Raw genomic sequence first — 23,390 nt, 5'->3', positions numbered from 1 at the left:
ATTGGCGGGAGTGGCTGAGTCACTCTGTGATTGGCTGCCCTCAGGGGGCGGGGCGTCTTGGTTCGACTCTGTGATTGGCGGGAGCGGGTTGTCCCGCCCCTCTATTTGTGGAGGGCGGGGCGGCCCCTGTGATTGACAGGTGGGGCGGGAGGGGGGGTTGTCTCGGCCCCTCTGATTGGCTGGCGGGACGGGGCGGGTTGTTCTGGCTCCTGTGATTGGCGGGGGCGGGTTGGCTCGGCCCCTCTGATTGGCGGAGGGCGGGGCGGCCCCTGTGATTGACAAGTGGGGGTGGGAGGGGGTTGTCCCGGCGCCTCCGATTGGCGGAGGCGGGTGGCTCGGCCCTTCTGATTGGCGGACCCTGGTCCATCAGCCCTGTGATTGGTTGGCTTCAGGGGGCGGGGCGAGTTGTTCCCGCCCCTCTGACTGGCTGGGGCGGGCTGCGCCAACCCCTCTGATTGGCGGGCGGGGACGGGGCGGGTTGTCCCGGTCCCTGTGATTGGCATCGGTGGCAGCGGGTGCGCGGCGGCCGCCGAGCGGTTTGTTTTGCTCGCGGCCCGGGGGCGGCGGGGAGCGCCCGGCCCCGCCCGAGCCCCCCGCGCCGCGGCGGGACCGGAGCGCGGCCTCCGCCTCGCAGGAGGAGGGAGGAGGTGGTGGCGGCGGTGAGCCCTCCCCCTCGGCCCGGCCGCCATGGAGCCGCGGCGGTGACAGCCCCGACCCGCAGCGCCGCCGGCCCCGCGCCCGCCGACATGGGTGAGGGCCGCTCGGGGCGTGGAGAACGGGGAGGGGGTGAGACCCGCGGCTGGGCCCGGCTGGGGCCCCTGGGGCCGCTCGCTCTGCTCTGGGCCTCCAGGTCCGGGCTGCGACCCCTGGGCCTGGTGGCTCCGGTTTGAGGTCCCTGAGTCTGGTGGCTCCGGTCTGGGGTTCCCGGGTCTGGTTTGCAGCCTCTGGGTCTGTTTTGCGGGCTCTGGGCCCGGTCTGGGGCCCCTCAGGCCTCTTGCTCTGCTCTGGGCCTCCATGTGCAGACTGCGACCCCCGGATCCGGTGGCTCCGGTTTGCATCCTGAGGGCCCCGTGGCTCCGGTCTGGGGTCCCTGAGTCTGGTGGCTCCAGATTGGGGACCCCGAGTCCAGGCTGCGTCTCACGGATCTGTTTAGCAGTCAGTGGCTGCAGTTTGCGGCCTCAGAGCTCTGTGGCTCTGATCTCGGGCCCTCGAATCCGGTCGCTCCGGTCTGCGGCCCCGGGTTCGGTTTGAGGTCCCTGGGTCTCGTGGCTCCGATCTGCAGGCCCGGATCCGGTTTGCAGTCTCGGGGTGCGGTGGCTCCGGGCTGGAGTCCCCGGGTCTGATTTGTAGCCTCCAGGCCTGCGCTGCGGTCTCTGGGCCCGGTCTGCGACCCCCGGCTCTTGTTTGCAGCCTCAGGGTCCAGTGGCTCCGATCTGTGGCCCCGGGTCTGGTTTGTAGTCTCTAGGTCTGTTCTGCCGTCTCCGGGCCCGGCCTTGGGGCCCCGAATCCGGTCAGTTCGTCCGGTTTGCAGCCCCCGGGTCCAGTGCCTCCGGTTTGCAGCCTCGGGGTCTGATGGCTCCAGTCTGGGGTCCCCGGATCCGGTCGCTCCGGTCTGCGGCCCCAGGTCCGGTTTGCGGCCTCAGGGCCCGGTAGGCTCCGGTTTGAGGTCCCTGGGTTTGGTGGCTCTGGTCTGCAGCCCCGGGTCCGGTTTGCAGCCTTCAGGTTATGTGGCTCTGGTCTGTGATCCCCAGGTCTGATGTGTGGCCTCAGGGTCTGGTGGCTCCGGTCTGGGGTCCCTGGGTCCGGTTGCCCCAGTCTGCAGCCCTGAGTCTGGTTTGCAGCCTCCAAGCCAGGCCTGGGGTTGTAGGTCCATTCTGTGGTCTCTGGGCTCAGTCTGTGACCTCCGGGTCCGATCGCTCCGGTCTGTGATCCCCGGGTCTGATCACTCCAGTGTGCAGCCCTGAAGTCTGGTTTGCCCCCAGGTCTGGTGCTCCGGTCCACGGTCACACTGGGCCATGGGCAGCGCAGGTATCACCGGTGTCCCAGAGGATTCGGCTGAATTATCCCCCTGCTTCGGTACCACTGCCTGCCCACAGGCTTTGATTAAAATTGACCAGAATGAGGAACAGTGGAGCAGTGCAACTGGACAGGGAGTGGAGAGGGGCTTTGTTGCCTCCAGGAATCAGGGTGTTTGTTTTGAGATGGGAATTTATCTGCTTAAACTTAATTGGGAAAAACTCAGGTATTAATTGCATCTCGGGAGTCTATCAAAACAGAGGTTTTCTCTATGAAGCTTCAGTTGGATTCTCATTTGCTGTCTTTAGCCCAAACAGTTTCACACAAAAACAAGCAGAAGAGTTAGGGGAACTCTTTTTCAAGAGTACAACGTTGCTGTTGGAATCTGCTCTGCCTGAATTTGAATGATGAATTCCTTTGGACTGTATAAAGAACTGCTTATGGAGGAGGTTTTGTGTTACCTGGTTCCCCTTTCAGCTTAAAGAGAGGTCTCATGTACTGGAAGGAAAAACTCAATTTCTCTAAACCAGAACTTATTCGTGTTTCCATACTGGCAAGGGAATTACTCTGACTGTCGTAGTGCGGAGCTGCATTGTGCTCTGTGCTTCTGCTGTAACGTTTCTTCCCCACGTTGAGGGTAGTTTTCTAAGGGTGTCCTTCATTGTTTAGCTTGTATGCATAGTTAGTTCTTATATGGTAAATTCATAAACCATTGCAAATGTTGCTCAAAGCAAAAGTAAAGAGGCTTCATTTCCTTTGTACCCTGCTTTGATTTTGTAAATGCAAGAAATATATGCAGATCCATTAGTAGACTTCTCTTTATAAAAGAAGGGGGTAGCATTATTCCCTCTATCTCTTCCCTAAAGGAATCAGCCAGATGGTACATAGGCTTAAAAGAGTTGAGAAGGAAGAAGTTGGATTTCCACAGAAGTGTATTCCAACAGCAGTTCTCTGTAAACATGTGGGTGCAGAATCAAAAAGCACCGTTTCGTAGCCTGCTGTACCATAAAGTTGTACGCTTGTGGTGAAGTCGTGGTGGCTGACAGCTTGTGATGGGAGAGATCTTCGCTAATTGTTAGGCAGTCGTAATCAAATAGTCTAAATAATAATGGATAACAGGCTGTATCACATTGTGCTTATCTTTCGTCTCATTTTTTGTGAATTTGGCTGCAGGATCCGTGGGGTGGTCAGTGTAAGAGCTTGATGTTGCAGCGTGAACAGCGCTGAAGCCCACTGAGGACAGTTCTCTGGCCCTTTGTAGAGGGGCTGTCGCTGGGGGTTATTTCCTGACAGATCGCTCCTCAGCAGCATTTAAAACAAAATACTTGCTCTTAGTAAAATAGCTGTCTATCTGGGAAATAGAGGGGAGAGCGGTCTTTGGGCTGAGGGGTGTGTGGCAGGCCCAGCCGAAATGCTCGCTGCAGGCTCAGCTGCAGCCCAGTCTTTCCCTCGATCTGCTCTTTTTTCCTGCCTGTGTCACTTCCTTCCCTTGGCTCGCACACGCACCCAAGGCCGGGCTCGGAGCTCCCAGCTTTAGCAGGAATGACACCCCCGGTGCGCTGGGCAGGGGGAGCAGGGCCGAACCTACAGGTTAGGACCAGCTTCAATCCCAACCTTTGAGGTTTTAACCTGGAAGAGAGAAGAACAACTCTAAATGTATTTGGTCTGTAGAGAAGCTCTGATTTTTCTTTGAAGTCTGCAAACCAGGTCACTTGTGATGTCCAAAAACCTGCGCAGAAGAGTTTCAGGACCGCTAAGGCTGTGCCAGATACCCGGAGTCTTGTTTATGGCACCATGTGAAGGAGTCAAACTTTTTCAAAGCCTTTTCCAGAGCTTTAGAACAGATCCGGTTTGTCTTCCTGCCTTGTGAAATCCACTCGTTGCCCCTGGATCTGCTGATCCTTTGCTCAGGCAATTGGCTTTGCTGTTGTGGTGGTGGGTAACAAACACACACATACTTGTTCAGTTCTTTTTGAAACAAGCGTGGCATCATGTCTTCTATTATCACGCTATATAAAATAGCATCCTAGTTTATAGGGGTTTATAGACTTCCTGTTTTTACCAACGTGCAGATGCTTTTACTCTGAACTTGGTGATTTTTTTTTCAAAACCATTTCCATTTCTGCCACAGCAAATACACTGACTCGCTCAGACCTGTGTAATAAACCACGTATTAGCTGAAATAAATGCTTTATGTAGAGGAATAGCTTTCTCTGTAAGTAGCAGTTCCCCTTTATCGATGTTATAAAAATCCTTGAGTGTAGCTTTTAAAACATGAAAAGCATTTCCTGGACAACATCTTTCCCGCACAAAGCAGACCTGTGTTTCCCAGACCTTCTGGAGACCTAGCAAAAAGGGTCTCAGTGCGCTTCAAACTGCCTACTTTCCATTTGTAATACCTTTTTCATTGTGTGATAAACACGATGCTGCTGCACGTGCTTCTTTACAGGCAGCCTATGGACATCCTCTGTTTTCATGGAAAGTATGCATGCTTCTTAACATTAAATCCATCACAATGCTGTCCTAAGTGGAAACACTTTTTCCCTACACAAGCTCAGATCAATATTTGACATTAATGTTTTAAAAAGATACAATACTTCTTAGTTTCCTACCTGACCAACGCAGGGATGAATTGCAAAAAGGATATTTTGGCACTAGGGAGGCAATAGCTTTGTGTAAGTCTATTAAAAAATGTATACTCACATAAGATCCAAATTGACCTGAAGTTGTTCCATCTTTAGTAGTAGTTTGTGTGGTAGCCTTTAGTAGTACATTGTGTTCCTTTTTACATGGATGCAAGTAAGATTTCAGCCTTAGCGCTTGTCTGCAGAGGAAAGGAGTTTGCAATGAGGGTGAGATGGCCTGCACAGGATGTTTGCCAGGTGACACCATAAGAGTTTAATGTCTTAGCATAATGTAATTTCTCAAGTTGCCTTCACTAATAAATAATTCCATTGTGTAGCTGAGCCACAGTCTTCATTAAGAGGTGCAGAATTGTTTGGATGTGTGTCCCCTTTGCCCGCTCCCTCGTACAAATGATACTGAAAATCCTCTGACTTTAAATGCAGACTGGACTTTGGGATCCAACACCTCTAACTGCCATCACATTGTAACCAGTGATTTTTATTTTCAAGGCATGTGCCATGCTGTTTAGATGCAAATTCTTATTCTTTGATTGACTTGGTTTCTTGTGATGAGTGCTTCGTTATAAACTGCTTTCATAGCTGGTTTGCTTCTTGCCCAAAGGAACTCTGCCAAGACAAGCTCTTCTTCATCCCCTGGTATCTGGCCAAACCCCAGCTGCACTGTAGTGGAAAACTTGTATCCCAGGTCTTCGCAGTGTGCTTTGGGTGGCAGGCGCTCCGGGGATGTGCCAGTCCGTAGCTTGTAATATTTTGTTGTGCGAAGCTATAGTCTTTGTCTGCTGGGTGACTGAAAGGCTGTGCTTAATATCAAACAAGATTAAAGAATAAGAGTGAGCTGGAAACATTCCAGTGCGGTAAAAGGTTCCAACGTGTAAAGTTGGAAAATAAAAGCCGTGCTGTTGGCTACCTGGAGCTTTAACTCCATACACAACTGTTCTGTCACAGTTTCCTCCCACAAGGGGTTACTTAGTGCTGAGATAGATCCTAGCAGTTATTTCCTTTGGCTGATGTGCTTTTCAAAAAGCAACTTCTTGCTTTGGTTGCATTACTTATACACCTCGCTTCTTTTGCATGCAGCTGGAATTTCAAGGAATCCTCTCCCTTCTCCGCTGCCACAATGTCGTTATTGTCTCATTTGGCTTGTCTTGGACAGCAGAGATTTGGTGGGTTTTGATTTGGGGTTTTTTTTTAAGTAACTTTATTTTCTCTGCTCTGCTTGCCTTTTGTAAGACTTTTACTCCAATTAACACCTTCTGCAAATGCATCTGGAGATTTCTTTCTGTTCCCCTCTATCATCTGGCCTAGGCTTGGTGTTTCTTGTGTTTTAGTAGTGCATAGTAAAGTCTGTGATGGAAGAACCTCTGCTCTGATGTTTAGTACTGCCAGAAATTTAAACCAGACCTTCTGGGCAGAGACTATTGGTTGGACCAAAGTTAACTTTGGTGTGACTTTTGTCCTGATTGGGACTTTAAGATGTTGCCCCTTACTAATACAAATATTCCTCCCCTCTTTTTGCTTCTGAATTTTGGTAGCATTCACTCCCTGTGTGCTTTAGAAGCTGTATGTGTCCCACATCTGTCATCTTCAAGCATTGCGAAAATCGAGTTTGTTATTCAGACATTGATTAATTACAAGCCCAGTTTTCTGCATAAAACATAACTTCAGTGAGAGATACTCATGGACAAATGCGTAACACGAAACAAAGAGTCCCAATGAGCGCCTTTTACAGAGAAAGACAGATGTGAGAGAGTCCATCATTTACAGTACAGCAACTCTTCCCAGGATGACACTTCCAAATGTAAGCCATTATCCATCCCAGCCAGTGCCATGAGTCAGAAACAAATGTGAGCGATGCTGGGTTTTTAAAATCAAGTTTCAGTTCTCTACAAATCACCCTCAAGAAATGTTTATTTCAATTCAAGCACATCAAAGTAACAGATTTGAAGGACTTTGGGAAGAAAGGAAGCACCTAGCATACGGAGCACTGCGCTGTGGTCACTGGGCTGTGAAAGCATTGCTTTACCAGCTCCCATCGCTTCAAAAACTGCCAGTTGTCAAGAAAAAAACCCCAAACTTTACATCCAACACTGGTGCTTGAGTCCAACCAGGCTCTTTTAGAAAGGGCTGGTTCTTTGGGCATGTTCAGGGCTGATCTCATCCCTGCTTCAAACTGCCTGTGTAAATTATGCCTCAGTATCAGGAAGGACTTAGCAGGACATATTTGCTGAGGAAGCAACATGTTATTCCTAAATGAGTTGATATGAATATGAGCCCGCAGCCCAGCAATCCAGTAGGTGCCACCATCCAGGTGAAGGCATCTGATGCTGCTGTGTTACGGTGCTGAGGAGCAGAGCAGCTCTGCAGTTTCCAGTAGAACCAAACTTCCCCAGTCAACCTTCTTTCCCTTTTGCAGTTATCGATTAATTTTGAATCCGCCACAGCCCAGCTACTATGCATTTCTCACCTTTTTTTATCTCTTTGTTTTCTGGGCTTCGCACAAAGTTCTGCTAAATATTACATCTGTCCTCAAAGCTAACAAGCAATGGAGGGACGCTTTAAATTGGTTATGTAAGAAATCTTAGCTTGAGAAAGTAATTTTTAGTCAGTAGTGTGTAATAGAACTATTTCAATATGTGGGTTTTGTGTTCTTGCATTTGCAAGAAGCCTTGAATTGAACCTGCTGCGTTGTACTCAGACAGCAGACAGTGGTCTCAATGCTGTGCAATTTGGATCTGCTTGGTAAATCTTAAAGTCTCCTGAAACAGTTTGAACTTTGTTCTCCCAGCTTGTTTTGGGGGAAGGGAGGAATGCGTTGGGGAAATTGGTGCAAGTGGATTTGCATTCAGAGGTTTTCCAAGATGAGTCTTTGTCCAGATTTTCATTTTTCTTTCTGCTGGCCATGGTTTGTTCTGCTAGCAAGAATGAATTCTAAGTTAACAGGATATAAAATTGGAATGAACAGATTCTTCCTAGGTTTTCCTTGGCAAAAGCACATCAGTTTGCCCTTCCTAAATGACCTGTGATGATCTAGCAAATCTGTCCAAGTTGTACAGTTTGTTGTGAAGCGATTTGAACAGAACCAAGGGCCAGGGATATTTATGCTGAATTTTACTATGGCCGGATCCTTTTGTAACATTGGACAAGTGACTTAAAATTTATCCGCCTGTTTACTACTTGGTGATGTAAGGTTGACTATGAGCTTTTTAGGACTAAATGAAATTAGTATGTATTTGCAAAGATCCTAAAAAGGATTGTCTTTCTGTGAGCCCACGGAATACAAGTGCGGAGGTGTTACGGTTGGTACTCACCCATGCAACTTATTGCTGAAATTCTTGTGCATCGCAGATGAACAAGAGGCCTTGAAATCCATCATGAAGGACCTGGTAGCGCTCCAGATGAGCCGACGTCACAGGCTGACGGGGTATGATACCATGAAGAATAAAGACACCGCTCACTCCAACAAACAGGTAACAGGCATTTAGTGAGTACCTGGAATCACTACCTGGAGGTGGAAGGGACAGAGTAGGTTGGCAGCGGATATGCTGCCTCTGTTCTGGCTGGTGCTTCTGACTCCCAAAGCATCCCAGGTGGACGAGCTGTTCTTTTTTCAGGCTGTGCTGCCAATCTGGTAGCTATTTTATTTACTTCCCTTTACGGCCCAAGGAGGGTACGAGTTTGACAATCTGCAACATCTTGGTATTCTGCCTCCCTCCTACACATGGTTTTGATGTGGTTTGCTCTACGTAGATTAGCTAAAAAGTTTGCCGATTGGTTTTCTGGCTTTGTGATAGTATTACTGTTTCTTTTAAAATGACTTTATTTAATTTTTAAAGAAAAAACACAATGCCAGCAGTCCACCTGTCTTGGGCAGCCCTGCAATAACAAACCAGTGTGCCTCTGCAGTGGAAGAAAAAAAAATTCCGGTAAGAAAACTGGTTTTCTATTTAATATTAGCAATTATAAATTAAAAGCATGTTTTAAAGTCATGTGCAATAACCTTTATAAAAGTCATTTAAGCAGGTAGAGAAGGCCAGAAAAGCTGTTCTTTACTGACTATGTCATAATGTATAGCGGCATAATGCGCTTTTCATTGTAGTGGAAATAATGCTTACATTCAAAGCGGGGAACTGAGAAGCATAGTGATGAAAAGGAAACAAGTATTTCCATTTCTGATGGAAAAGGAGGCTGCTGCAGTTTAGAAGTGCATAAAGCAGCCTGCCGGAGAATGAGCTAATGCTGGTCTCATCTTTGTGTGACTCAGACTGCACATGGATACAGAATGAAGGTCCTGATAAAAGGTGGTTAAACTGAAGTTGATTCAAGAAGAACAATGAAGGAGATTGTCTGAAAGGACTGGCTTTAGCATAGCTGTAATCAACCTGGCTTCAGTGAAAAAGGAACCAGCTCTTTGCAGGTGTCTAAATAGAGGCAGCATCCTTCGCAGGGAGGGTTATTTGGAGTTATCTGTTTCTGTGTCACAGAGTGGAAAGAGAGAACCCTTGGGAATCAGATTTCCCAAAAGAAATACTTTAGTGAAGTGGTTGGGTCAATGCTTTGAAGTTTCTCTAGGTTCAATCTACATTGCTACAGACTTTAGGTTTTTTTAGAGAAAACTATTGCATTGGCTTTCAGGTAGAAAGACGGGATGGAGTAGTATTGCTCAGTGTCTGCTGCATATCATTTGAATGAAATTCTTGAATGCAAAAGCAACAATTTCAGTCAAGAATTCTTTGTTACTTTCTTGAAAAATTATATCAAGTTACTTACAGGCAGACTAATGTTAACCAGGGAACTTGCCTGTAACTCTTTCCAGTTATATCCTTATTACAGACTTAAGCTTTTTGGAGCAGGCTTTAAAGTTCATGTCTGTCTTTTCCTTAAGCTTTGTCTGCTCATACTTGTTCAACTGGGATCTGGGATTTCCTCGAATGTGCTGGACAAATCCGTAGGTGGAATAGTCCAAAATCCTTTTTGAAATCACTTTGAAACATAAATTCAGAGATGCCTTAAATCAGAACCTGTAGTCATTATTTATGATACCGCGTCACAGAACTGGAACGCTTAAACACCAAACTTGGATTTGATTTCTTATTCATCTCTTGGGGCAGTTTGTGAGTTGCTTTTAAAAGTGGTTTATATAGGCAATAGGTTTACTGCTTTCAAAGGAAAAAACACTCTATGTTAAACTCCTCGAGGTTCTCTCTGAAATGTGAACACTAAAATCACTTTTCTTAGACAGATGCAAACGGCTAGCATCTGATCTGTTTGGAAAAATCATCAGGAGACCAATGCCAAATTCCACGCCCCTTCCCTTTGTTACCATTACGTGTTTGAAAGCGTGCAATGCCATCGAGAAAGGTATTTTAGTTTGCTCAGGTACCAGCAGGCTCAGGCACGAAGAGCCCTGAAGATCTTTTAGGGTTGTCTGACTTCAACTAGCGAGACTTTGTCACTGAGCTGTTTTGTCACCTAAAACACATCTTGAGGCCACAAATTTAAACAGAAAAAATTAATTTATTTCAATTTAATCCAAACAGTCCTGTTTTGTTCCCTCAGACTGGGCTGCTTTATATAGCTCTCCTTCCCTGAAAATCCCTATTACAAAGGGATTGTTCCTCCATCCATTATCCCTAAGAAACAACTGTTTCATCAGTACTTGACTGGTGGAGATCCCTTATAGTTCATTATTCCTATACCATTTGTCGCATTTTTCCTTTAGTCTTTAGATAAGTTCTGTAGGATTTGCTTAATTTTGGTGTCATTCTAGAGTAAGCTCTTTCACTCCCCGCATCTGAGAAAACATCTTTGTTAAACCTAGATGTGAAGTACCTGCCTGCAGTTGGTTGTGGCTCTGACTGGGGAGCAGAGTTGTCACGATCGGTTCTGTACCGACAATGCTGTTGCAGGAATCCTGTGTGCTCACAGGGACTGCCTGGGTCCCTTTGAACTGCATTCTTCACCACTAGGCCTGCCAGATACTTCCTCTAGCTAAAGAGCGTTTCCTGGCCACGTTTTTTTGAAGTTCCTAGATGTATGATTGCCTATTGTCTAAGGCTTTCACAGATGGCTTAATCTATTCCAATCGCATAAATTGTGCAGCAGAAATTATGGAGTCTTATCAGAGCAAATTTTTCCCTTTTATTTTTATCTTTGTGACCTAAATTGGGATTTGAACTTTGATCTCCAGAGTTGAAAGTTCAGCGCGTTGACTCTTCCGTGCAACAGACCATCTTTTGAATTTACAGAGAAACGTGCAGGTGGTGCGGTCAGCACTCTGAACCATCGGACAGATATGGATGATGACCCCTTTGCACTTTAAAAGATGACACATCATTATTTGTTTGTCCTTTCATCGTTTGAGTTTCAGGGGCTGCATTTGTGCAAAAGCAGAGGTTTAGTCTGTGTCTTAAGAAAGTAGCACATTCCCTATATTTCTCTCTTTAATTTTATTTTTTTTTGCCTTAGAAGAAAACATGCTTGCTTTGAGAATGAATGCATGAAGAAAATCAGTTGGACTCGATTTCCTAAAATCCTAGAATGGTTTGGGTTGGAAGGGATGTTAAAGCCCATCCAGTTCCTGCCCCGTGCCGTGGCCAGGGACACCTCCCACTGGACCAGGCTGCTCAAGGCCCCGTCCAACCTGAATTTTCAATTTTCAATTTGAGATTTTTGGCATGCAGCATTACAGATGGATTAATTTTCCTTGTAGTTGATGTATGCTTCAGTGTCCTTTAAGTGACAATTAATAAAAATTACAGCTTAGTTTTTATCACTTCCCTTCTTTTTCTCCTTTAGCAATTTCTCCATTCCTTATGGTGCTTATGTCTTCACGTCAGACACTTGTTGTCCACAGTCGTCTTCAGCTTCCATGGAGGAAGTAATTGGACTTATGTTCTAGATTAGCCCTTGGAGGAGTTGATCCCTGCTGCAATCACAAATTGACTTGTTTTGACTTAAAATATCGCTATGACCTGTTTGTGTGCTGTTATGTATGCCAGAGTGTCATTGCAGACTAACCTTTCATTCTTTCTTCTGCAGAATGATGTAAGGATAAAGTTTGAATACAATGGAGAAAGACGGTAAGTCTGTCTTCACTTTTTTTGATTCTTTGCTTAGTAGAATAGTTTAGTTATTAGTAACATTAGGTTAAATGTTTTGTTGGCTTTACTTTCCTTGTTCCTGAATGAAAAACACACACTAAAGGCAACAGCAACCAGATCAGTCATAACTTGGTTATTTTTATGAATTTGTGTGTCATATAACACTTGGATTTATTTTCGTAATACCTATTTGTACGTAATTGCCGTTGTATGTCATCCAGGGGTACCTGAACAGGTTGGAGAAGTGGGGCTGTGAGAACCTCGTGAGGTTCAACAAGGCCAAGTGCAAGATCCTGCTCCTGGGTCAGGGCAATCCCTGATTTGAGTACGCAACGGGGGATGATGTGATTGAGAGCAGCCCTGCAGAGAAGGGCTTTGAGGGTGCTGAGGGACAAGAAGCTTGACATGAGCCGCAACGTGTGCTCGCAGCTCAGAAGGCCAATCACATCCTGGGCTGCATCAAAAGAAGCGTGGCCAGCAGGGCAAGGGAGAGGATTCTGCCCCCTCTGTTCCTCTCCTGGGAGACCCCAGCTGGATTATTGTGTCCAATTCTGGAATTCTCAAATTAAGAATGAGATGGAGCTGTTGGAATAGGTCCAGAGGAGGCTACAAGGATGATCCGAGGGCTGGAGCACCTCCCATCTGAGGACAGGCTGAGAGAGTTGGGGTTGTTCATCCTGTAGAAGAGAAGGCTCCGAGGAGACCTTATAGCGACCTTCCAGGACCTGAAGGGGCTACAAGAAGGCTGGGGAGGGGCTGTTCACAAAGGCTTGTGGGGATAGGACGAGGGGAAATGAGTATAAACTGGAGGGGGGCAAATTTAGGCCTGACATAAGGAAGAATTTCTTCACCATGAGAGCAGTGAGGCCCTGGCCCAGGTTGCCCAGGGAAGCTGTGGCTGCCCCGTCCCTGGAGGGGTTCAAGGCCAGGTTGGATGGGCCTTGGGCAGCCTGAGCCAGTGGGAGGTGTCCCTGCAGGGGGTTGGAACTGGATGATCTTTAAAGTCCCTTCCAGCCCAAACTATTCTATGATTCTGTATTAAAAAAGCTGTCCAGCCTGAAATAAATTCACTGATAGTCTTATTTCAGATATGTTTCCTGTTTCATGTAACTAAAACCAAATGAATCTGATGAATTTAGTGTCATTCTTTTCTAGTTTCTCACTTCCTGATGACCTCTCGCTAGCACTGTCCTGCTGGGACTGAGCAACAGATACAACAAACGGAGTTTTTTGCATTGGCCAAAGAGTTTCCTTGTGATTTCCTCTGATATTTAGTTTTGTCACCCTTTCTTTTATAAAAAACAGATTGAACTATATTAGCATTTTCAGGTTTTGTTGTTCCTGATGGGTAAAATTGCCTACATGTTTCTAAGTAGGTCTCAAAAAGCCTCTTGCCTGCCATGTAATTGAGAGAAGCTCTCAACGCTGTTATGGCTGTGTGAACATACAGAAAGGCTCCAATCTTCTTTGCAGCCTCTTTGAGGATGCTCTTGAGCCCTCGTTGAGGGGGAAAATGGGATCCTAGTGTTAGGTTCCAGTTTCCTTTTTCTGAAGACACTATTTGGATTGTAAGCATGAATTTATATGATACTCTTCACAGATGTCCTGTGGGAATCCTTTGGTTTCTCCCATCCCGGACAGTACTTTCAACATGAAATAGCTCGTGGGTTCATCATAAAATGCTGGTTTAATGTTGCTTGTACCACAGTAGAAGTTGTAGCTAGTGATCCTAACAGCCTGTTACTCGCAAGGGTTACTGGCTGAGCTGCTTAAGCTCCTCCTCAAGTACCTTTGTCAATTTAAAGAATTTTTTGCTAAAACAGAAAAGCAGAGGTGTTCTTTGTTAGTAAAGCAGGCAGTAGAGAATATTTTGTGAAGTCTTCCTCCAAAATGGAACTGTTTCTTCACCAACATCCTATGTGGTGAGTTCTGTTACTAAATCCCTGGCTTTTGGTGCTTGAAGAAAATTTTATGAGTAATCCTATCTGGCATCTCTTGGTGCCTTTGTCAGCCAGATCTTCTCAGCCCTCTGCTGTGTGAAAGGTGTTGTGTGCACCACAACAGAGCCACTGTGTGACATGGCACCATTTCTTGTGATACCATGTTAGGACAAGGTAATTTGGAAGCAAAATCTTGTCACTGCAGTCATATCATTTTGCATGTCTTCTCCCTGAGTGTGTTTAAGATGGCACGGAGCTCAGGGGAGAAGAAAGAGGTTTTTTTTCTGAAGTAACATTAAAATGAAAAGGTTGATTGTGTGTTAGTCTAATTATGCAGTTACGCTTGCCTGAATTCCCCATTCCCAAAGTGGTATGCAGTTACAGACAGCAAGCTTGCACCGAGAATGTAAGTGTGTGTGCTTGGTTTCAGAGGAGCTGCCAGATCTAACCACAAATATTTAAGGTGGTCAGGCAGGAATGGGCTCCTTAAACCCTGCAGTCCATGATTTTGTGTTAGAAGAGCTCACCGAGTTTTTAAACTAATAGAATTTGTGGCACCTGAGAACAACTCTGCTTTTTAATACATCGACTGTAGAATGGGAGCCTTTATAAGGGGCTTCGGCTCGACGGAGAGCTAAATTACATTTGTGTGGTGCCAGAGTACTGTGATTTCATGGATGGGTTTCTTAGTAATATGTAGAAAATGTTATTGTGGGCTCCTTTTTAACAAGGACAATTATTTCTGAAGAGCTGAATGTTGTAGGTCTGGTTGCAAGATGAACCCTTCCTGGGAAAGGGCTAAGGAAGCCAAGTAACACTGCAGCTATTTAAAACAAAAGCTGCCTATCGTGAAAGGATACAGAGTGCTGGCAAAGCAGGCAGGATGGACGTTTTGGAAACTAAACCTTCTATCCAAAGCACAGGTTCAGCACAAACTCCTGTGAGCTTCCCCAGAGGTGATTCAGGGTTTCACTGAGCTCAGAGATTTGCCACTGTGAGCAAGATAGGTCTTGAATTTCTGTGGTTCGTTCAGGTCTTCCTGTTTCTGCCTGATGGCAAAATTGTGAAGTGGTGTTAGTAAGCTTTTTGAGGCAATATTTCAGCTGTGAGTTGTTTAAAGGTGCAGTGGTGGGGTGAGCAGCTATGGAAATGGAGCAGTAGCTTTCAGGAGGATGGTGGCCGTCAGCTGTTTGTTTAACTTGCTCGTTGCGGAGATGCAGTGTGGTCGCGTGGCCCATGGAAGCAGGTGACAAGACGTCTCGTTGCAGGAGCCTGAAGGCAGGAACAACCAACAACCAACAACCTGGGCCTTGTGTGGCAGAGAGATGAAAAGTGGGTTTCTGAGCAGCAGACATCTTTGGTTTGCTAGAATAGTGGGTTGTAAACTATAGCTCAAACTATGGTTTGAATCCTCCAGTTCTTGACCCAGGATATTTTGCTGCCGATTCTTCTGAAGAGGGTGAAATTCATCCTTTTCCACAGCTGTCAAGGTAGCGCTTTCTGAGTACTTGACAGCTTCCTACAGAAGAATGTTCCACCAAAATAAACAGTTCTAGATGCTTTGCTGGAACTCCATATTACTACTTTCTCTAAAGCATTAGAGTTTCTATTCCAAAGTAGCCAAAACAGTAATGAAAACAAAGAAAAGTAGATTGCAATTTTCTGCACGTGCTGCAGGATTCTGCAGGGTTCCCTTAGGACGGCTGTGCCTGTTGCCATTTTGCAACCTTCCAGTACCTGGAAGGGGCTACAAGAAAGCTGGTGAGGGACTGTTCACAAAGGCTTGTACTGATAGGACAAGGGGGAACAGGGATAAACTGGAGAGGGCAGATTTAGACTGGACATAAGGAAGAATTTCTTCACCTTGAGAGTGGTGAGACACTGGCCCAGGTTGCCCAGGGAAGCTGTGGCTGCCCCATCCCTGGAGGGGTTCAAGGCCAGGTTGGATGGGCCTTGGGCAGCAGGAGGGTTGGAACTGAATGATCTTTAAGGTCCCTTCCAACCCAAACTATTCTATGATTCTATGATTTTGGAATTCTTGAGGCCATTTGTGAATGTTTCCTGGCGAGGAAACAGGTGAGCACTAGAACTGAGGTGTCCCAAGGTCTGGGCTCAGGGAGAGTGGTCGGAACCATTGACATCTGTGTCTATTTGATATGTCAGTCGATTGGTGAAGGTGCCCAGAGATGCCTTACATACGGAAATACTCATGAAAGAAGGAGTGAGAGTATGAGACTGACTTGCCTTGTATTCTGTTTTATACAAATATTCTGAATTATTGCAAGTCAACTGTGCCACTGCTGTTACAGCTGAAGCTGTGTTTAAGTTTTGAACTATTAGGTCTCTCTAATTAAAAATAAGCAAATTTTTTAAGTCAAGCAAGCAGTGAGCGACAAACAGTGGCACAGCTACGGTTAGATTTGACTTCAGCTCTTGAGAAAAGCTCCTGCTGTGTTGCAGAGGACTTGAAGGGTAACTGCAGAGACAGTGAAGTGAGCCTGTGATTCAGATGTTTGGAGATGTTTGAGCTGAGCAAGCAGTGAAGCTAATGTGTAGCTAACATCACAGACCACCTTTGGGAAAGAGGGTTTCAGATTCCTTTGCGTCCTCCTGCTGATGCCTTCCCTCTAGAGTTCAGGACTGACATTGCTATGGGAGTGTGTGTCAAAACCTTTTTCAACTGGAATGTGTTTTGGAAATTTTTAAGGAGCGAGTTGTGAGTTCAGATGTTGGAGTACTTAAACCAAATAATTTTTTGTTCTTTGGGCTTTCTGCAGCTTTCAGTTCAGCTCTCACTGAATGCATTTGTTTGCGTTTTGTGCGTGAGGCAGTATTCTTTAAGCCAAAGTGCATAGGAGATTTGTGTCCTGATAAGTGAAGGAAATGTATTTGGTAAAGGATACTTTTTTATCCAGGGACAAAAGGATTCTATTTGAAATCTTCAGTTGAATATTACATTTTGATAAACAATTTGGAAATGGACCAGAGATCAAGAATTCCTTGGTAAAATAATTAATATTAATTCAAATTGGAAAGGTTCACGACCTGCTTGAAGAGGAAAGTAGAACATTCAAATGTGTTTTCAGTGGTTCGGCCATCTAATTTGATTGCGTTGTCAAGTATAATTCTGAATTTAATCAGTGATTCTCTTTCGTTCCAGAATTATCCCATTTGTCCGCCCCGTGCGCTATGAAGACGTGCAACAGAAAGTGAAAACAGTCTTTGGCCAGCCACTGGACCTCCACTACATGAACAACGAGGTACTGAGCCTTGTTATCAGTGCTCAGAACATGGAACACTCTTTCTGGGTGACACCTCCTTTTCTCATCCCAAATTCCTTAAATTTAGTTTTCATTTTTTCCCTATAATATGAACGAGAGTTGAATCACTCTGCTCCAGAGGGAAACATGCTGATACCGACAAAACATCCCACTGACGTGCGTGTTGTACAAACATCAGTACCTTGCTTCCTTGTACCGGTATTGAATCATAGAATAGTTTGGTTTGGAAGGGACTTTAAAGATCATCCAGTTCCAACCCCGCTGCGATGGGCAGGGACACCTCCCACTGGATCAGGTGCTCCAAGCCCCATCCAACCTGGCCTTGAACACCTCCAGGGATGGGGCAGCCACAACTTCTGTGGGCAACCTGGGCCAGGGTCTCCCCACTCTCATGGTGAAGAAATTCTTCATCGTGTCTAGCCTAAATCTGCCCCTCTCCAGTTTATACCCGTTCCCTATCATCCTATCAGTACAAGCCTTTGTGACCAGTCCCTCCCCAGCTTCCTTGTAGTGCCTTTCACGTACTGGAAGGTCGCTATAGGATCTCCTCAGAGCCTTCTTTTCTTCAGGCTGAGAGAGACTCTTGGGAGAATCTTAAAGAAGTAACGAGGGGGAATGGTTTTAAGCTGAAAGAGGGGAGATTTAGATTAGGTATTATAAAGAAATATTTTGCTATGAGAGTGGTGAGGCCCTGGCCCAGGTTGCCCAGAGCGGTGGTGGCTGCCCCATCCCTGGAGGGGTTCAAGGCCAGGTTGGATGGGGCTTGGAGCAACCGGATCGAGTGGGAGGTGTCCCTGCCCAGAGCAGGGGATTGGAACTGGCTTTAAGGTTCCTTCCAACCCAAACTGTTCTATAATCCTATTCCAGCTGTTGAAAGCAGCCATTGCAAAGTAATGCATGTAGTTGGAGGACTGCAGGCAGTCCCAGTGTATTTTCTTCAGCCGCTTGGTAGCAGAGTTGGCATTGATGATTGCGTTTGCCCAGCAGCAGCCATCCAGCCCTTCATAACACATTTACCTCCTACTTGCTGCAGCGCTTCCTTCTTCTTGCCCAGCTGTTGGGTGAATGCGGAGGATTAGAGAGCAGAGGAGGCTCTCTGGTATGAGAGGCTGTGGGTGCTGTCATTGGTAAAAGAAAGTGATGTGGGGAATAGCAGTGATCTCTGAGGAACTTAATAGTCCCTGTTACTAATCTAAAGTGGTTTGTTGGCTTTCTCTTTCTGGATACGCTGGCTATTCCTTGGTTTTTTTGTTGTGGTGTTGCCCTCCCACCATTCGGTACTGCATCCCTAACGAGAGGGATGCAAATCCCCATTTGCCAGTAGGCGTTGGACAGAAACGGAAGGGATTCTTCAGTGTTACTAACATCTACATTTTGAGATGTAAGTGGGCTGTAGAACAGAGGGTGTCTGAGCATAATTTCATTTCAAGTTTTAAATTCTTTGATTCCCGTATGCAAAACCTTAATCTTTATCGTATTAGTCTCAATGAAGCCTGATTTTCACTCGATTGTTAGGTCTGGATTCATAGGCACTCTGAGACAATGTTCTTGTCAGGGAGTTGGGGGACTTGTCTCTGGCTTGTGCTTTGCAAAAATCAAATTCAGGTAGCAATTAATATTTTTGCTGATGGTGGCTTAGAGAAGTCTGTATGGGGTCAGCCATTACTCTGATGGTGTGGGAGGAAAACCTTGTTAAAAAGGACAGTAAGACAGCATTGTAAAGAAAATCAGTGGAATAATTGAGCAATCAGAATCTGATATTACGTTTCTTTTTTTGTACTGGTTGTTTAAATACCAATTGTGGAAGAAGACTTATTAATTCTGGTTTTTTTCTAATGGTTTTTTTTTCCTGCTCTTTATTTTGCAGCTATCTATTCCTTTGAAAAATCAAGATGACCTGGATAAAGCAGTAGATCTCTTAGACCGAAGCTCTAATGTGAAAAGCCTTAGAATATTATTGCTGTCTCAGGACAGAAACCATGTAGGTAACAACTTCTGTGACTGCATCAAAATTAAAGTTTTTACCCTTGTCTCTGAAATGCTGGTAGCCTTATCTGAGAGTAACAGGGATTAGTAAAATCCCTCTTCACAGATGCGAATGCATATGTTTATCCTCTTTGCTTTGGCTTAGCTATAGGTATCTCTTTTTTTTTCCCTCCCCTGGCTTCAGCAGCTGTTCAAGGACTAAACGATTGCAGCTTTTTAGACTGTGACATGAAGGCCATTTTATATCAAGTACCCGATGACTGTATTCAGAAACACATAATGAGTTTGGTTTGTAGAGTACTATTTCACCTTTGATTAATAGCATAGTGTTGAGAGTGCATGTAATTATCTTTAAGAAAGCACAGGTTGTCCTTGCAGACAAGCTATTAGCACTTTTTTTCCTGGGTGAGAAGCCTGAGGACTGCTCCCAGGGGTTTTTCAGTTCTGTAGCCTAATGCATTGAATCCGAACTTACTGTGTAGAAAATAAGTTGCTTTTAGCTAATACCAATGAATTCAGAGCTAAAATTAATTCAGTGTTTAGACTCAATGATCTTAAAGGTCTTTTCCAACCAAAACCATTCTATCATTCTATGAATTTGATTGTGTCTTGGATCGCTTCCCTGTGCCGCACGTGGCCATGGCAGTGAGTGTCAATGTAGTTTGCATTTTCAGTTGAAAAGATGATAATATGAGTCTTTAAGTCAAGCTCCCCAAGCTGCCTGGCTGGGGCAGTGACCTGAGCTGCCAGCTGAAAAGGGTAAAAAGTCAGGTTTCCCTTATTCCTGATCTGTGACTGGAAAACTTTGTTCACTCAACTAATGTCTTTTTTTCAAAATTAAGGTCATAGAGCTTTTCAAGCTGACATTGATAGCTTAGAGATTTTATTTGCAGATTACCAAATTCTCTTAAAGAGTGTAACAGAAAAAGCTGCTCTGTCTTGAAAGCTCTGTTGGTAGCAGCTTGTCAGTCTCGAATGTTCATCCCTATTCAGGTTCTGCAGGCTGTGAGCTCCAGCTCTTAAATAATCACACCTGTAAATCTTGGAGCTGTCAGGAGAACTTAAATATCCTTCTTGCTATTTTTGAATTTGATATTCTGTGTTAATAGAAACACAAAGACCTTCAGGAGTGTTAACAGCCCTTTCCCAAATGACTGGATGCCAAAGCTGGGAAGGTGTAGGAGGGGATGATGCTGTTCCTTGTCGTATGCCCTTTCCTCAAGCGTTTGTTACTGGCTGTTCTGAAGACAATACTTGGCAAGGCGGCCTTTGGTCTGACCTAGCGTAGTCAGACTTTGTTCTGTATTGTCAGGAAACAGTTTGTAAAAGGCGGCCTCAGCTTTTGGTATAACACAGTAAACCAATCCTCTTTTACAGCCCTCTATTAATTTCATTGTCTTCAGACTGCAAATAGATATTAAATGATCCTATTTAAACTTTGTGTAAGGCATCTGCAGCAAATCTCATCCCTGTACCAGCCAGTAGCCGGTACTGTGGCGTTGTCCTTTTATTAGGTGTTTTTTCCTCTTTTGCTCAAAGCAGAAACAAACAGCGAAGTCTTCAGTAAGTGCCACTATTTCCCCCCTCTCCTCCGACTTCCTCTTCAGCTCGGTGTTGCCTGACAGGAGAGCCCTACATGTGATAAAGCAAAAGCCCACAAGTCTGAAGGAGGTTTCTTGGCTGCATGATCTCATCCCACTGAGGGAGCGGGAAGCATTATTTTTCCTGAAGTACAGGATGCAGATTTTGTTTTGGTTGTGCTCTTTTCTTTTTCTGGGGATAGAAAGGTAATGCCGTGACTTTGGCACAAATATGTATATAATCCAAATTAACTTTACAGCAGTAGCTGTGTAACTGTTACTGAGAGCCTGTGTTTGTGAATAGCATTTATATTAATTTTCTTGTGCCTCTTTCTGTGGCTCATTTGTGCTTTCTTTTGTCAAGCAGCTCACTTCTGTTGTCATTCCTTTCTTTGTCTTTGGAAACTAATGGGGAGAACTGATAATGTTGAACACCTAGAGTATTAAAGCCAGACTGTCCACATAAAAGGTGTGACCTCTGCATCTTTTATTCAGCTCCCAAGAATAGAGTTTATGTAATTTAAATTCAACGTGGTAGAGTTTGTCCTTTAAATCAGACTCCCTCCATACTCTGTGCAAGCGTAAGTGCTTATTAAATGAACGAGTATTCAGTACTTTACTTTTTTGATTTTGTGGCCTCACACTTTGCTTACCAGTCACATTCAAATAGTTTTCAGAAGTCAGAGTTAATTTCCACGGGGAATCTTTGCTTCTGTTCGTGTCAATAAAATAAGTTAATAGTAGCTAAATTGTGTCACACACAAGAGGAGGGAGTATTATATCCTCTTGCAAAAGTGGGTACTTCAGAACAAGATGAAAATTTAATTAAAATTGAAGTGTTGAGCACCTGCATTGACATGCACAGGATTGCATTTGCATGGGGGAGGTTGACAGTTCACGATATTCCATATGTTGAGCCCTTAGTGTCCCATCCTCAGGTAACTGGTGTCCTGTTTGGTCCTCTGTTAAGAGGCCATATCCCCTCTATCATCCGTGGAGAGAGCATAGAGGTGTCAGCTGCCTGAAGCTGCAGTCTAGATATTCCCAAGTGGAGGCTGCGGTGAGCTTGCAGTCTCTCGTGGCCGAGCTGTGCGTAACTGCTGCACAAGGAGGGCAATAATTCTGTTGGGCAGCAGCTTGCTGCTCTGAATTGGAAAACCATCCTGCAGTTCCTTTTCCTACAAAGCATGCTGGAGTCATCCCTTCCATCTTTCTCAACGAACTGGGGAGAAGTCCTTTGACTGTAATTAGATCTGTAATTAGATTACGTTTGTGTACGTTCAAGGAAGGGTGAATAAAAGCAACTTAAGCAGCATTTGTCTTGGCATCTCCGAAGTCTTTGTGCTCTTAAGCTCTCTAGAAGTTTTTTTTCCACTTAGTCCAAATTGTCAATTTATGGTTTTAAAAATTGCCGGGAGTCAAATTGCTATCCAACTGCTTCTGAAAGAGTGGAGGGTTTGTAATTTACCTCTGTTGGCCAAGGAGGCTGGTAGAAATTGTAGGTTCTTCCATGGTCTGGTCTCAGAGAGTGACTTGAGCCTCTTCTTGTAGGTTGCTGCTAATGGAAGACAAACATCGAGACTTGTAAACCCTGCATTTCATTTGAGGCCGGAGGGGAGCATACTCTAGTTGTTTGACTCTTGTTTTACATAGCAATTGGGAAGCTTGCTCTCTTACTGCCTTCATTGTTTGTATTCTGTGAAGTTAATAAAACTTCAGACTCTGCAACTGTTTCACAGCTACTTTCCTGCTACTAAACATAATGATATTTTTGAAACTGTGGCCAGACTGCTTGAGCTCCTTAGTCTCATTGTTTATATATATATATTTTTTATTCTTTTTTTTTTTTTTCATTTTACCCAACAGACCAGTTCTTCACCCCATTCTGGACTGCCCAAACAAGTCAGGATTAAAACTTCCCAATCTGTGGGGGATGTGAACACGCCCTATCAGCAGCCAGAACCCAGAAGTAGGCATCTGTCTGTCAGTGAGTATTTTTGCCACTTCTCTTTGTCTTTGTTTTGTGAAAGGTATCTTTTGGGCTCTGGTTTTTACAGTATAGCTTTTATGAAAGCCATGAGAAATTGAAAGGTTATTCTAGGACAAGGCAGTTCATTTTCAAGAGCTCTTAATATGTTTACAATAGAATGTTTCAAAGTTCCTTACTAAGTTGTTGAACAGCTGAGGAGCGGCTAAAGGGGATGTCCTAAAGCCAGATTCGTTGAGGTTAGGAATTTGGAAAGCTTACGTGAGTCCGTTAAGCTTTTTATTTAGATTGGCAATTCCAGTTCATGAAAGCTAGGTTTGATTTTATTTCTTTTCCTCTTGGGCTTTGGAATCTGTCCTCACTCCTGTAATCAAGCATTTTACTAGTAGCAGAGGAATTGCCGCGGCCTATCTAAGGGGATGCCCAGAGAGGTGGTGGCTGCCTCATCCCCGGGAACATTCAAGGTCAGGTTAGATGAGGCTCTGAGCAACCTGATGCAGTGGAAGGTGTCCCTGCTCACTGCAGGGGGGTTGGAACTGGATGACCTTCATGGTCCCTTCCAATCCAAACCAGTCTATGATTTATTGTTCTAACCAGAGCCCTACATACAGAGTTCCCTAATCTTTTGCTCTCGTCATTACCAGGTGAGTAGAGCACAGGGCTGATACCACAGCCACACAAAAGAGAATGAGAAAAGTTGGAGTTATGTGTACCTTTGTCTCATTTCTTTTGTGGTTCTGTTCGCTTCATGAACTCAAGTTTGGTGGAAATGTCCATGTAAGACTCCTGTGGGCTTTATGACTTCTGTCTCTGGTATATTTGTCCGAGTCATCCCAATTTCTCTGTTATAACCCC

The 23,390-nt window shown here is 45.0% G+C and overlaps 1 protein-coding gene across 2 annotated transcripts in view; it reads left to right on the top strand.

Moving 5' to 3' along the window:
• The first annotated feature begins 477 nt into the window (after window positions 1-477).
• The window catches only part of MAP3K3 (mitogen-activated protein kinase kinase kinase 3), a 43,999-nt gene continuing 21,086 nt past the window's right edge, over window positions 478-23,390 (top strand). For both annotated transcript variants that reach the window (XM_054088104.1, XM_054088103.1), the window contains exons 1-7: window positions 478-750; window positions 8,007-8,128; window positions 8,495-8,584; window positions 11,700-11,740; window positions 16,862-16,961; window positions 18,850-18,963; window positions 22,415-22,535. In XM_054088104.1, coding sequence (XP_053944079.1) covers window positions 747-750; window positions 8,007-8,128; window positions 8,495-8,584; window positions 11,700-11,740; window positions 16,862-16,961; window positions 18,850-18,963; window positions 22,415-22,535 — 592 coding nt within the window. In that variant the 5' untranslated portion in view covers window positions 478-746. The remainder of the gene's footprint in view (window positions 751-8,006; window positions 8,129-8,494; window positions 8,585-11,699; window positions 11,741-16,861; window positions 16,962-18,849; window positions 18,964-22,414; window positions 22,536-23,390) is intronic.

This window comes from Cuculus canorus, chromosome 25 (genome assembly GCF_017976375.1).
Source record: "Cuculus canorus isolate bCucCan1 chromosome 25, bCucCan1.pri, whole genome shotgun sequence".
Lineage (NCBI taxonomy): Eukaryota > Metazoa > Chordata > Aves > Cuculiformes > Cuculidae > Cuculus > Cuculus canorus.
The sequence above is the reverse complement of the archived record's forward strand: the minus strand, read 5'-3'. Positions and strand labels throughout refer to the sequence as shown.